At 36.7% G+C, this 15,363-nt stretch overlaps 1 protein-coding gene and 1 long non-coding RNA gene across 2 annotated transcripts in view; one reads left to right on the top strand and one right to left on the bottom strand.

Annotated features, from left to right (window-relative positions):
* The window catches only part of LOC131040723 (uncharacterized), a 32,970-nt gene extending 22,458 nt beyond the window's left edge, over positions 1-10,512 (top strand). Inside the window, exons 2-4 of the long non-coding RNA XR_009372696.1 lie at positions 9,122-9,321; positions 9,528-9,600; positions 9,813-10,512. This is a non-coding gene — a long non-coding RNA (uncharacterized LOC131040723). The remainder of the gene's footprint in view (positions 1-9,121; positions 9,322-9,527; positions 9,601-9,812) is intronic.
* Positions 1-12,319, bottom strand: part of LOC131040722 (mediator of RNA polymerase II transcription subunit 4) — a 30,172-nt gene extending 17,853 nt beyond the window's left edge. Inside the window, exon 1 of the mRNA XM_057973671.2 lies at positions 11,903-12,319. Coding sequence (XP_057829654.2) covers positions 11,903-12,041 — 139 coding nt within the window. The 5' untranslated portion in view covers positions 12,042-12,319. The remainder of the gene's footprint in view (positions 1-11,902) is intronic.
* Positions 12,320-15,363: the final 3,044 nt, after the last annotated feature.

Consider the following 15,363-nt stretch of genomic DNA (forward strand, 5'->3'; position numbering starts at 1 on the left):
CATTTTAGTGTTTTTAGGCCAGGGTCCAATCCATTTTGAGAGCTATTGAGCATCCTCGCGTAGATGCAATTTTGAAATAAGGTGAATCTGTCAGCAGTCAAGAAAGTTGGTCTAGGTTCAGTCGGAATTTCGAATGCGAGTCCAAATTTTGCCTAAGTGTTAATGATGGGATTGTGAACTTTTGTTCGAATGAATGATTTTGACCAAATTTTGAAAATTTTGATAATTGATCCCGAGTATTGGAAATAGCTTATTTTTGCCTTGTGACGTGAATGAAGCCTTAAAATCTTGATATTTTGCCCTATGGAAGCAAGTTCGCTCCTATCCCTCAGTCAGGGACCAGGGCGAAAATCATAATTTTCTGCATCTTGGTTGTTAATTTGTTTCATTTGTCTTGTGCAGGGTCGCCAGGAGATGCAGTTGAACGTAAATTGGAAGCTTTGAAGATTTTGAGATTTGAAAATGGCGAATTTTTGGAGTTTTAGGCCAAATCGCTCCTGTCCCTCAGTCAGGGACCAGGGCGAAATATCTTGCCTAGGCCATTTTGACCTCATTTTGATCAAACTAAAGCGTTAAGAACATGATGGAAGGTGGAATAAACATGATGGAGCGTCCAGACTTAGTCGTTTGCAAGAAAAGATGAACATTTGCCATCAAGGACAAAAATCGCTCCTGTCCCTCATTGAAGGACCGGAGCTTGTTTCTCAAAATTTCACTGTCCTTGCAGGATCAAGACGATTTTCGAATTGGAAGAGATAAAGGGAGGCATGTTCTGTCCATTGAATATAATTTGAAGAAATTTGCAAACAAAGAAATGTGCCAGGAACAAAAATCGCTCCTGTCCCTCGCTGAAGGACCGGAGCTTAAAATCCAAAATTGTCTTGCCCTTGAAGGATTTGAACGATTTCGTGATTTGAGAAGAACAAAGGAGGTACATTTTATCAGTTGAATATAACTTGAAAGTGCCAACATGAGGAAAATTGGCCCTAGAAGCAAAATCGCTCCTGTCCCTCTCCCAGGGACCAGGGCGAATTTTAGTGATAGCTCCCGTCCCTCTCTCAGGGACTAGAGCGATTTTCCTTATAAGGCAAGTTTCGGGCGAAGAGCGAGTGAATGTTAAGTTTGAGGCAAACAAAGAGGGCGTAACGAATCCATTGAAGATATTTTAAAGATTGCAAGACGCCAAACGAAGCTTATCTTGTCCTAGGCGCTCCTGTCCCTCAGCCAGGGACCAGAGCGATTTCTTCCTAAGGGGAATTTCTCGCCAAGATGAAGCAAATTCCATGTCAAGGATGAGTGAAGGGAAGCATGGCGGATCAATTGAAGATAGTTTTAAACATTGGCAAAGCAAGAATGAGCCTACAAGTGCAAGTTCGCTCCTGTCCCTCAGCCAGGGACCAGGGCAAAATCAAGGTTATCTAACATTTCCCTCCAAGTTTAAATCACTCCAAGTCAAGGTACAAGGAGGCAGTGATGTTTGGAACGCCTCGACGAAGAATGAAGTTGCAAAGACCGCCAAAAGTGATGGAAATGCCCAAGTTCGCTCCTGTCCCTCTCCTAGGGACCAGAGCGAAATAGTCAAATGTGCTTAAATTTTGAATGTCACTCCCATTTCATACGTTCAAGACGGAATAAAGGACATCATTCTACGCCTTGAAGACTATTTGATATCAATATGATGGAGAATTTACACCATAGACCAAAATTCGCTCCTGTCCTTCAGTCAAGGACCAGGGCGATATTCATTGGATTTGTCAGTTCTTTCAAAAAATTTGTCAAGGCGAGGCTACACAAGGTCGAAAATATCTTTGAGAGGATGATGGACAAGGAACCAAACATCAAAAACGACTAAATTGAGCAAAGAAGCAAATTTCGCTCCTGTCCTTCAGTCAAGGACCAGGGCGATATTCACAAAATCCATCATTTTTTTTCCTAGATCACATCAAAGCAAAGTTATACAAGGTTGAAGATATCATTTGAAAGGTGATAAACAAGAAGTGAAGGTTAAAGGATGACAAATTTGAGCTAGGATTCATAGTTCGCTCCTGTCCCTCACCAAGGGACCAGGGCGATAAACACTCAAATATCAAATTTGCCTTGTGAAAGACAAGTATGCCTTGTCTTTCACCACCTGTCCCTCACCAAGGGACCAGGGCGATAAACACTCAAATATCAAATTTGCCTTGTGAAAGACAAGTATGCGTGGAATAAAAGAATAAAGTCGTTACTTGCCTTGTGATATAAATTAGTGATTAAAGAGGCGAAGACCAAGGAGTAAATGCAAAGTTCGCTCCTGTCCCTCAGCCAGGGACTAAGGCGATAATGATCTAAGGGGCTTTCGTCTACAACATTGAATTAATCAAGTTCAGGGTTCTTATTTAAATGGCCAGTTTCAACATAAGAGATGTGGTTTTAAACGTAAAAGGCGAGAAAATCAAGGGCAAAATGTAAGTTCGCTCCTATCCCTTAGCCAGGGACCAGAGCGATATGGTTTGTACCTCTTTACATCTCCTAAATTTTGGCGCCAACAACATTTTTGAATTATTTTAAATGCTAAATTTCGATAAAATGGGCATTTAATAAGTGCGCGCAAGACATTTAATTAGTTAATTTTGCCTTTAAAAATCGAAACTATTAAAAATGAAGGCATTAAATTAATTAATTATTTAAATAAATTAGGGCGCTTGGGTTTTATTTTCCATATTTTAACAAAGTCGGCCTTAATTTTTATTTAAAATTTGTTTTAATTGCCTTATTTCCAAAAGTCGGCCTAGAGGTAATTAAGGTGGTGAGCGCCTATAAAGGAGAGGTGAGTTATTGCATTTTTAAACATCATTCAATCATCCTTTAAGCGTTCATTTGCATGCGATTTGGAGAAGACAAGGAGAAGTGCGAATTTCATCAAGGAGAAAGTGCGAAATTTCATCAAAGGTAGTGCGAACTTGGTTTGAAGTGGAGCGAATTTGCCATCATCACATTGAAGACCCCAAGGGTGGTGGAATTGACAAGGAAGACGCCTTTGCTAGAGGAGGATCACGTTGAAAACTTCAGACTTCGATTTTGCCTAGGCGAGTTTCCTTATTTTGCATCTTTTTAGAGTTAGCTCTCAAGAAAGGTATGGCGAAGTCTTCCTTTTGTCTAAATTTTGAATTTTGATCGTCATAGTCTTAATCTTGAAATTTTGAATTTTGAAATTTTGAAATTTCAGTAGCTCAATCGCATTTAGGAAATGATAACTCAAGGACTTATCATGAGGTTTCCTAAATTTAATCTCTAATCTATAGTTATACATTGCAAAATCTATTACTTATTATGAAATGTTGTGTAGGTGTTACAATGGCGACCCCGAAGGCGGGAGCATCCACCAGTCATCCAGCTCTCATGTAGGAAGATCAAAAGAATGAAGAATTGGAGACCAAGATCGTGTCTAAGTGGAGCAACATTGGAGATACCAACTTGGGCAACTTCAGTACGAAGAAGTTTCGAGAGGTCCCTTACATTGGCAAGCCATCACCTGTCGCCAGGAGGATAATTGAAAGTGGCATCATTAAGGCGGCCGGCTTCCCTCCAGCAGTCCAGTGCCATGAGTTGATGATCGAGTGTGCTCGCCATTACAATCCACAGTCCAGAACGATCGTGTCCAAGGAGGGAAACACTTTGGCTTACCTTTCAGAGGAGGCTATAAGTGAGGCTTTCCATCTTCCGGAACACAGAGATATGGTATACAAAAGCATAGAAGGAGCCAGGTCCATGTACGAAGATGATCCAGATGCTTGCCTAAGCATCATCAACAAGAACTGGTTACTTAAGAGTCGTCCTCGCCTGAGCAAGATCCCGAACACACCACATAGGATTGACTTCCAGGAGGAGTACAGAGATTTGATAACACTGCTCAACCGAGTCACAGGAGCCCCTCAAGCCTTCTATTTTGAGAAGTGGATGTTCTACTTCATCCAAGTGATAGTTCAGGGAAAAGGAACAATTCATTGGGCTAGAATGATTAGCCATTGCTTGGATGTACAGCTAAGGAGACTCAAGGCTACCAAGTCCTTCCACATGAGTTCATACGTCATATATGCCTTGATCAGGAGCTTTGAGTACGCAGGACTACCTCACAGAGGAGTGATTGGAAGAAGACCCGACAAGGTCAGAGTCTGTGATTCCTACGTTCACTTGCACCATCCGCCAGGAAATAACTACAAGTTAGTTAATGATACCTTCACGATGAACATCACCAGGAAGTTGCAAGGCGGAATTCACAATAGGCTATCACAGGATGCACAAGAGCTAGTAAAGAGGTACGGTGCTTGGTTTATCCAATTTCCGAAATTTACTTATATAAGAGTCCATGGATGTCCTTCACCTCCATACATGTTGCCTATCCGACAGACAGAATTGTGTTACTTGAGGTAACTAGACAGTTGGCAGCTTATGCGTAGGCATTCAGACACAGACATGGGAATGGAGTTCCTGTACCTATCATATTAGGCAATTCAGTTGAGGTATGTCCTAATGCTCTAGCCATGGATGACGCAGAGAAGGAGTTAGCTTTGTATTCATTTTCATTCTTTGCCTTGAGAGAGAGCTTTGATCCATATGGATATATAGAGGAGACAGTCGGTAGAAAATATAAGAATGAGTTTCAGATAGAAGATTTTATGATGAATCTCTTAGATGATCTTGAAGTGAAAAGAAAGATGCATTCTAGATTGCCTTTGGATTTCATCAGGAAATGCAAGATTTACAGAGTGGCCGACCAAGCTCAGGACAGTGGCAGACATCTCCAATCATCCTATGATCGAGAAAGCAAAGCAATAAGGTTAGATTGGAATGAGCCCGAGGTTGTGGATCTAGATGCTTTGATGGCTCCAGTTTTGTCTTGTACTCGCAGATGGGTTGATGTGCAGCATCAGAAGTTGAGAGAGCAAGGCATAGCTATGACTTTCACTTTGGAGGAGAGACCAGCTGAAGGTGGAGCAAGTGTAAGCGAAGGTAATCCTAATCCCAGAAATGCAAGTGAAGGCAACCTTCGAAGTGTAAGCGAAGGCAATCTCCATCCAAGAGGCTCGAAGAGGAAAGAGAGACTTGAGAAAAGAGAATCCTCCAAGAAGAAGCAAGAGGCCAACTGAGATCCTTCATCCGACACATCTTCTCGACAGGAGAAGAGGACATTTGAGATAGAGGAGTCTATGGAATCAATGGTACAGAACGATAAAGAAGGACAGGCACCTCGAAGGTCACCAGGTGGATCTCACCAAGATAATGAGCTACATGAAGATAGGGAAGATAACGAAGTAACATCCCCTCCCAGAGAAGAAGAAACATTGCCTAAGGAGATACAAGTTAAAGAAACAAGATCTGCCATCCCAGATTGGTTAAAGGAAAGACTAACAAGGGTGATTGTGATCGAGGACGAGGACAATGTGATTAATTTAGAGAGCCTTGTTGGACATTCCCAGGAAGTGACAGAGAAGAGAAAGGCTACTAAGATGTCCAAGATGATCAAAGATGAGACTGGATCCAGAAAATTGCAGATAGCTACACCGGCAATGGACAAGTATGAAGGTGAGATCCTCGCAGAAGAATATGATGTAGAGACATTTGAGCTTGGTCCACTCACAGCCGAGCAGACACTAGATGATGCCACCGATTCATTTGAGGCATTGAAAGACAAGCTTAGAGAAGAAATGGAGAAAAATAGAAAGCTTGAGAGAGAGGTCGGTGCATGGAAAACATATTTCAGCCATCTCAATCAGCCTTTAGGACGTCAGGATCCAGCAAGATCACCCGTACAGGCACTTCCTCTTCAATCAATTGGTGAGGCAGAGAGAGTCTGGAGTTTGGTCCAGCTTATGAGCTCATGGATTGACAAATCTCATACAATTGCCATGGAATTTGCAACAAGGATGATGCAGACCATTCATAGAGCTATCCAGGTTCTTGAGATCATCCACAACTTGATGATAACGGTAGCCACCTTTGCTCATACTAAAGATGTTATCATTCCTGTCTTACAAGTAATCAGACAAACATCAAGGAAGGTCCTAGCACAGGAAAAAATAATGGATGGAGGACCTCATAGTTTGCTTCAGTGGTAAACCTTACTCCAGATGAAGGAAGTTCTCTTCGAGGACATCAGTACTAGGTGCAATCATGTTGAGGAGGTTATCCACCCGATCCAGGACAGAGTGTTTGAGGTACTACGTACCATTCTTGGCAGGAGGATCGAGGTTGAGACAGATGTGGATTTGCAGGAATTGGAGGATAGAGTCAGGGTCATCTTTTGCAAGGATGCTAATGTTATCACAGATGAGCAACGGGACCAGATGTTTGCTACCATGCTCCTGATTGAGAAGACCAAAGAACTTGAACCTGGATGGGACGCTGCTCTTCTCAAGGCATTTGATCAGGTCATCCACTTAGAAGAAAGAATGAGGAATCTTCCCGAGATTCCAATTGCTGAGATCGAGGGAATCGTATCTAGATTCGTTGCATATGCTAAAAAGGAGCATTGGAAAGGGAATAAGATTCTAGATGAGAGGTTGTTATAGATGGCATGGCACCTTAATTGTTATTGGTCTATGTCTCCTAGATTTTTGTGCCAAATTTAATATTTGGCTATGCATTTAATATTGTTCAGTAAAAAGGGGGCTATTTGTAATAAACCCTAATTAGGGTTTAGGTGTCATAATATTGGCCATTGATCTTCTTTCGATCTGGACCATTCATTGTAATTGAGGATGCTATTTATACCCTCACTTCTTTCATTTTGTAATAATGATGTATTAAAGAATTAGAGAGATATTAGAGATTAGCAATTTGATTTGTAGCAAGATTGAGCTTTGAGGAAGGAATTTCAAACAATTGTTGTACATGATGGCTTTGAGATCAATAAAATATTGAAGTTATGGTGTTTTATTGCTATTCTTGTGGTTATCTTCATGGTTGTTCACTTTCTTGAATCATTCTCAATCAAGGTAGTGTTTTAGTTCGAAGGACAAAGTGTTGGACTTGATCTTTGGTAGGATTCACTTTCCAAACCACTAGCTTCTTGCTGATTGTAGGAACGCCTTGCGTGGTCAACTGGATAAACTTGAATCGTTTAAACCTTCAATAGTTGTTGTATCTTGGATATGTGCCTTCGTGGTAGTGTCCTTGATCTTTGATGTATTGAAAAATCATTTGTTACCTTAGAAGATCGCATCAATTTCAATTGAGTTGTTATTTTATGGCAATATTGAAATTGGTAGAATCTTGCCAAGTCTCGTTCACATTGAGTCATTCTTAGGGTTAGACTATACTAGATCTCTTGCAAACCCTACTCTTTTGATATTTTTTGAGAACTTGTTTAGTTTAGGAAATTCTTCGGAAACGTAAGGCCCCTTGATGACACAGCAATCACAACGACCACTGGTGCTTATCCACACGTAGAGACCCTACTAAAAAGAACATTGGAGTCACCCTAACTGATCCTTCTTGCGATATCTTCAGCAGTTAAAGACTTTATTCAAGAGAGGATAAGATGCCTTTGGGTATTTTATTCTGTGTATGATTGTGTACAAAATACACGTCAACAAGAACCCACGGGCTTGGGTTCACCCGGGCCCTCCTGGGTTCAACCTGGGTGACCTGGGTGGGACCTAGGTCGAACCAGGCTCGAACCAGGACCAGGACCTGGCCATTTTTGGCAAGAACCGGTAACTGAGCTTTCAGATTAATAAAGAAAACTTAGAAAACAGAATTAACCTTTAATTCAGATAGTTTGCTGTTAGATTTAGTAAGTTTCAGATTTAGGAACAAACAGAAAAGTAACCAAAGATGAATAAGACACTTATTACCCTAGGAAAACCTCCTAGGAGGAAAAACCCAACCAGAAAAGATCCTCAGATCTGATTATGGATTATGACTAATATTCTGATTACAATACTTATCTCAGTTTACCCTTAGGGCTAATGGCATCTTCAGTTTTCAGTAGTCTCAGATCTGCCTCTTAACCAGTTTCAGATCTGCCTTTGATTGTACCAACCAGCAACCAAGGATTTGACTTTGAATGGCAGATGGATGAAATGTGCGTCTTCAGCTGATGACTGTGACCAACTTCAGAACAGCAGGTCCTTAAACTGTCAGATTGCATGATAGAGAGCACTCCCCTAACAGCAGAGATAACAATGAAGGAAGCTAATGGAGTTCACACTTTTGAAGATATTCGCCTTTGAATTGATGTATTTCACACCTCTTAATTGCAGACAGAATTCGCTGTTATGTGTATTCTATAAATGAATGATTTGATTCATATATATATCTTTCCTTTGGCAGTAAACCTTCAGGTTGGCTTGCAATAAACATTTTATTTATTAATTCCTTTTTCCCTTTCACACGTTTCATTTGGAGAGAGGCGTATCATGATGTGTGGGTTATGGGGTCGGCCCTATTGAGGAGTGGCGTATGAGAAGGGCCCAGCCCTAAAGGGTGCACGTTACCTTTTTAAGGTAAAGGGCCCAGCCCTTAAGGGCGGATTCCAATGTTGCCTTAGGCAATTGGAATCCGCTCTTCACTTCACCCTAATTAAAAACTAACAAGCAATCCAATTCTGGGATAACAAGAATTGTGTATCGGAGGTTTTTGCAGCAAGTGATGTTGAATGCAATCATTTGGATAACATTTGCTTTGGTTACACAAATTTCAATGTTTCTTAGTAATCATATTAAGGATATTGTGATCTCTGCTATTTCCCATAACCTTGTACATTACTACAAACAACAAAACCTAATCATCTATAATGTTCCCAAATTCTCGTAAAGTGGCTTAATTGAATTAATTAATTAAGTTGTTCAAAGATTAATTTAGATTGTGATCTCTGCTATTTCTCATAACCTTGTAGATACAACAAAACCTAATTATCTGTAATGTTCCCAAATTTTCATAAAGTGGCTTAGTTGAATTAATTAATTGAATTGTTCAAAAATTAATTTAATTTCTTAAGGATGACTTTAATTAATTGATTAAATTATAAAATAGAGTGAAAAATAAAATGTCACTTTATTAAATAAAGTTCTCCAAATAATATCAAATATTTAAGTCAGCCTAATCTTCTAAATGTTTCCGGGAGTGCTTTATACAGAGGTTGGCTAGGTGCAGCAAGGCATGCTTGGATTTGATTAACAACTGATGATTATTGGAGAGGAAAACCTTCAGGAGCGATAGAAGGGTTGGACGAAAACCTGACTCTTCTTGGGAGTGGATTCGCATTGGACTTCACAGCTGAGCCAAATTTGTAAAGTCTGCTGTGGAGACAGATTTGCAGAAGTTCCAGTAATAAAGGTATTTCCTCAGTTGAGGTATTTCATATCTGTATGTGGTTTGGGAAAATAAGTTATATATATTTCTAAATATTATTATTTTAGTATTTTAGTCATTGGTGGCTATCATTTTTATTAATCCATAAGTTCCATATGCTGCAAGGGATATATTAAGAGGGGTTTGATATTGCTTTTCATATTGGCTATCTGGTTTATATTGTGAAGCAGTTAATTCTGCAGAGATTAATAAAAGGACGGTTCAATAAAGGGAGATATTAAGGTGTCCAGCTATTTTCATTTGGTAAGGGCTAAAATTTGTATCGAGCATAATAAGTAGATATTATAGTTGTGAGCTTAATTATTAATGACATGAATATTTCTATGAAATGAAGTGCCCCACATTGGAGGTTAACTACATTGAGATATAATATTATTTAGTGATTTGTATCAGCTTATTCATTGCTAAAGTTTGGTGTATGAAATATTTATGTTTGCTGAGAGTTTAATTTGCAGGTTTGTTATTATGATAATCTATGGAACGAATTTACCATTTCTTCTTGTCTGGGAGCTGATACATTGCTAGACACAGCATTAGAGTTCACTGATATTTTCTGCTGTACCTTCTTCAGCCCTGATTTTTTGGGGATCAGAGTCATTGTAGTGTTGCTCTGCAGAAGAGAAGACGGGTGCAAGGAGGCAAGGTTAGGTAAGATCGAATACCATAAGCGAAGTGTTGGAATTGCCACTGGAAAGGTTTGGGCGCCACTGCATTGGCACCCAACATCCTTCTCACAGGCACAGTCTACAGGAAAGAACAAATTCACTGGAGTGAGTCGAGCATTATTGAAATTTGAGAGATCTGAATGGGCTTTCCAAGGACATGGTGAACAGCCTATGTGCAGGAACTGAGAAAGAGATCATTGCAAGAGGTCTGTGTGTGAAAAGAAGCATTCTTGCAATCTACAGAACCATTCATGTAACTCAACCTGTGTGTCACAAATCAATTCATGACACCTTGGGAGTTTACTATACTTGTGAACGAAAATTGTCACCTGTAAGTTGCGGCCCTTAACTGTGCACATTCATGTAAGTGTTGACAAGGAATTGATTGTATTGAGGTATTTTTTTTCTGAACTACTGATTGCTACTGTATTAATGCATTAAACTCGTGAGGAAAAAATTCTGAGTTGTATGATTTCGTTGGATAATTCATTCGCTGTAAAGTTTTTGCAAGTATTTGTAAGTCGGCGTCTTTCATTATCATGGTGGAAAGCTTATTATTTCTTCTCAAAGTTAGCCACATGAACTGTGTGACAAAATGCCTCGCTGAATGTGCAGCTACAGTGATGGCATGTGAAATTTTCAACAAAATGTCTCAAATAATTGTGGTCATATGTACAACACAACACTCAAAACCAGAGTGGCAAAATGACAAATCAAGAAATAATGCATCAAGGATTATCTCATGAGAATTCAACTACAGAGATTAATTGAAAAGATATATTATGAAATGATCACAATCTAATTGTTACTGTTGCAGGCAGCAGTGAAATGATATAATTGCAAATGAATTGCAGCAGAGAATGGGTACTTATGGTACATCTTGGACAAGTCAATCAACAACAATCTGATCACCAAGAGTCAAGAGCCAGTCCATCCTCTAGGAATGAGTCGACTTTTATGACAAATGTGCCATCTTTGTCGGCTCTTGCATCCTAAAGATCTTATTGGAATGCATAAATTAAGGGATTCCAAGACATCATCATGGGTCCTGAAGATTTTTTTTTCAGATGTTCCATTTGTGTTTAGAACGATGAAATGGTCTTAAAATAGTATATTTTTCTGGAAATTGAAAGACATCAACTGATGTACAATGGCTTGAAATTGAATCTATTTCTAATTATCAGCATATTCCTGAATCAATTCCTCCAAAAAATCGCAGACTTTAATTCTTGACCAGAGTATCACCTGCAAGGTTGTGGCAAAGGGATGACCAGGCTACACTCATGTTAAATGAGCTACATTGCTACTTTGGACATGTTTTTATTGCACAAGATGTGTTTAGAGAGATTTTAACGACCTGTTGAGTTCACTTAAAATGTTAAAATATCTACAAAGTCTGCCTAAAATTTGGAGTTCACTATTAATGATGGAAAATTGAATGGAATTTCTTGCTAAAATCTGAAAGAACTAACTATTCTGAAAATTTTAGAGTGGCATTAAGCAGAAATTGCTTCAAGTAACAAGGGAGAGCAAACGGATTATCAGTTTTCTATGAAACGCCTTGAAGCCATAACTCTATGTGGCTAATAAAACACAAGTTAAATCTCAATTGGTAGACAGATGTGTCCCATCCTCAACTCTCTTAAGTTTATGTCACAGCAAACCGTAATACTGAAGCCGAAATTTACCAAAAAAAACCATAATTCTATCGGCACATAAGAATCTATATATGGGTACAAATTCCTTGAAACGCTATGCTACCAGCAATCATAGAAAAGCTTAAAATATCAAATACCAATATCTTTAAAACCCGCAATTCTCAAAACCCTAAATTTGAAAAAAACCTGCGATATTTTTTAATGGGCGAATGGGCTACACACTGGAAACCTCTAAGAGTCTAGGTGCGAGTCCGGAAATCTCCAGAAGAAGTTGATTGGCCTTTCTTAAGGACGGCAAAGCGTATATTGGCGTCTCCCGCTCTGAAATTATTAGCGATGAAGGAAGAGGCGCCATCGACATTGCCAGCGGCTCCTCCCCTACGGAAAGCCCCAGCCTTCCCGCGATGGCAACATCGCCGCTGTTCCCTGCATATCTTTATTTTTGCCCCCGATAAATATGGTTTTCTGCAGAGCCTGTATATGCGCGAGTTCTAGTATTGTATAAAAGATAGTTCAGAAATCTAATCTTTCTATTTTCTAGAATGGCAAATTCGATTGTACTCTCATATAATTCTTAGATGTATGAGATCTAGAAGAGGGCTACTCTTGATCAAAGTGGCGTCATTGCGAGATCTTATTTACTCGATAGATAAATTAAATATTTCTAGTCACTTTATTTCATTGCACTCAAATAAAAGGTCAATTCAAGCAAAGAAACAATAGGAACCACAAGTCAACTTCAATAATCTTCCAGATATTCAATTCATGCAAAAGGTCTAGGTCTAAGAGAAGTAGTAAGAATAGTTTTCCCATAAATTATGATATGATGAAGAATGAGTCAAAATATGGGACAATAACAAAGAAATATGTAAAGCTAGTAAGAATGAAAAAAGAGGTCTATATACAAACTAGAAGAAAATAGTTGATTTTGTTTGGAGGTATAATCTAAAGCGGTTTTTGGAGAGAGTTGTACCAAAGAGACATAATTAAAGAGAATAACATCATGGATCTTAAGTGGTTAGAATATGCAAAGAAACTATATGAGAGAGTGCAAGATAAAGACACCACGTCGATAATCAAGTCATGAACTAAACTCTTCTCCTCAAACAATATTAACTAGCATACATATATTTTATAAATAAAATTCATGTAGAGAACATCAAGAGATATCAAATTTTAGAAAATTTAGCATTCATAAATATAGATCAATGACAAGAATTACTTTTTAAAAATGATTAAAATAGATATAAAGACCACATTGCATTGATCAATTGAGTCTTGAAAACCTTATTTTTCAAGATAGATATACCTACAAGAAATTGAATGTAATAAAACCTACAACTTAGCAATAGAATCTAATAAAATACTTCTTTCATATGAATAATTAATCATTCTTAATCCATTAATCACTATGCTCTATGCTCTTTCCTTATCACTATTTTAATTGTATTATATTTTTTATTATGTTAATTAATCAATCATAATTCATGATTCAATCATATCAAATACAAAACTAAATATTTTATCATTTCATTTATAACATGGTTTTATTTTTTTATTTAATATTACTTAATTGAATCTAATGACTCTAAAAACTCATCCAACATGACGGTAGATTTTGGAAAGTCAAATGCTCTAAACCTTAGAGTAGATCAACTCTATGATGATGGCTTTAAGATTTAATCGTTATTAATTTATTGTTCAATTAGGTCTAAGGTTACTATTTAATTTGTTAAGGTTTTATAAGTGTAAGAGTGCAATTTAGGTTTGGGTTTAGAGTTAGGCCCTTCAATTTGGTTTTGTATAAGGGTTCAATTTCGTTTGGTGTTAGGGATAAGGTTTAATTCAGTTTTAGATTTATGATGGATTGGATTATATTAGTTTAAAAATATGTAATGAGGACATATTAATTAAAAATGAGATCACTTGATAAGACAATAATTAGGATTGTCATTTGATTAAAAAATCATTAAAATGGGGTTAGTATAAGGCTCAATTCAATGTTTAGGGTTAAGGTTCATTTTGTTTGAGTGTTGAAGTTAGGGTTCGGTTTGGTTTAATGTGTAATTTGGTTTAAGTTTAAGGTTAGGGTTCGATTTGGTTCAATGTTTTATTTGGTTTTCAAGGTGATTATTTCTATATCTTCAATAGGATTCTCCATGACCTAAAGATTTGGGTTTAATTTGATTTAGGGTTTGGGCTCAATTTGGTATAGGTTAAGTTTGAATTTGATTTCAAATAGAATTTGGTGTAGGGTTCCACTTGAATTAATGTTAGAGTTCAATTTGGTTTAGTGTTAGGGTTCATTTTGGTCTAATTAGGATTAGGGTTGGAGTTGGGGGTTAAATTTGATTTATTATTTAGCTAGATTTATGGTTAAGGTTCAATTTGATTTAATTTTAGGTTTATGGTAGATTTTGGTTCATGATTAGGGTTAAAGTTTAATTAGGTTTAATACTTAATTTAGATCAAGGTTAGAGTTCAATTGAGAGTTAGGGTTATAATTAAATTTGTTTTAGGATTAGGGTTTGATTTGGTTAAGTGTTAAAGTTAAGTGTCGATTTAGTTTATGATTTAGGTTCAATTTGGTTTAGGGTAATATTTCAAGGGACCTCTTAGTCTATTTTTCTTTCTTTTTTATAGATTATAGTATGATTCAAAAATTTAATTTGAAAAATTATATCACCTAAATAAATTTGTAAGAATTTTATAATAATTACATGATAGTTTCTAAATTAATATTTCTGTAATTTTCATGATCCATTTTTTTAATGATGTACAATACTATGTATATGCAAAGATCAGGAAATTTCACCATCCTTCATCACGTGTCAAGCCTTAGTGTTGAATTGTTTTTATTGTTCATGGAAAGATATAAATATGTTTTCTCACTTTCTTTGCTAATCATATTGATTCACTTTCATAGACCTCATAAAAGATTATATATAATAGGAAGAACATATTGATTCACTTTCATGGACCTTATAAAAAATTATATATAATAGGAAGAAATAAATCTTAAATTACAATTTTTTTCAAAAATAATAGTTTTCTTACTATATTCATATTTATAGATATGGATAATTAATTCTAATATAATCTTAATTATTTTTTAGTAATTAAATTATAGAAACATCGTGAAAATAATGATTGAAAGTGAAGGGAAGTAATGGATATTTAAAAACAAGTGCCACATAATGGCAAGTACTTGTCATCATAGTATTGTAATAAAAATATTTGTTCTTATTTTTAATTATTATAATTTTGAATCATTGTTATTTTAAAATTATATTAGATATTTATGTAATGTTTACTATAACCCTTATTTTAATAAAATAATATATAAATAATTATCGTTCAATACTTTTTTATAGAACTTCAAAAATAGATCTTTCATAGATTTTTTCAAAATGATAATTTTATTATTGTCTTCATAGCTATAAATATAAAAAGTTAATTTTGATATGATCTTAATTTATTTTAAATAATTAAATTATGGAAACATCATGGAATTGAGAATTAAATGTAAAGGAAACAAATACATATTTTAAAATTTTATTTTTTTTAATCAGTAATGGGCACTTTTTAAGGTGTCAAACACTATTGTTGTTCAAATCCGTGAGCACACCAACCCAACGAAAATGGGTCACCCCTTAAAAATAATAATTTTGATACCATTTTGA

This window comes from Cryptomeria japonica, chromosome 5, assembly GCF_030272615.1.
Source record: "Cryptomeria japonica chromosome 5, Sugi_1.0, whole genome shotgun sequence".
NCBI lineage: Eukaryota > Viridiplantae > Streptophyta > Pinopsida > Cupressales > Cupressaceae > Cryptomeria > Cryptomeria japonica.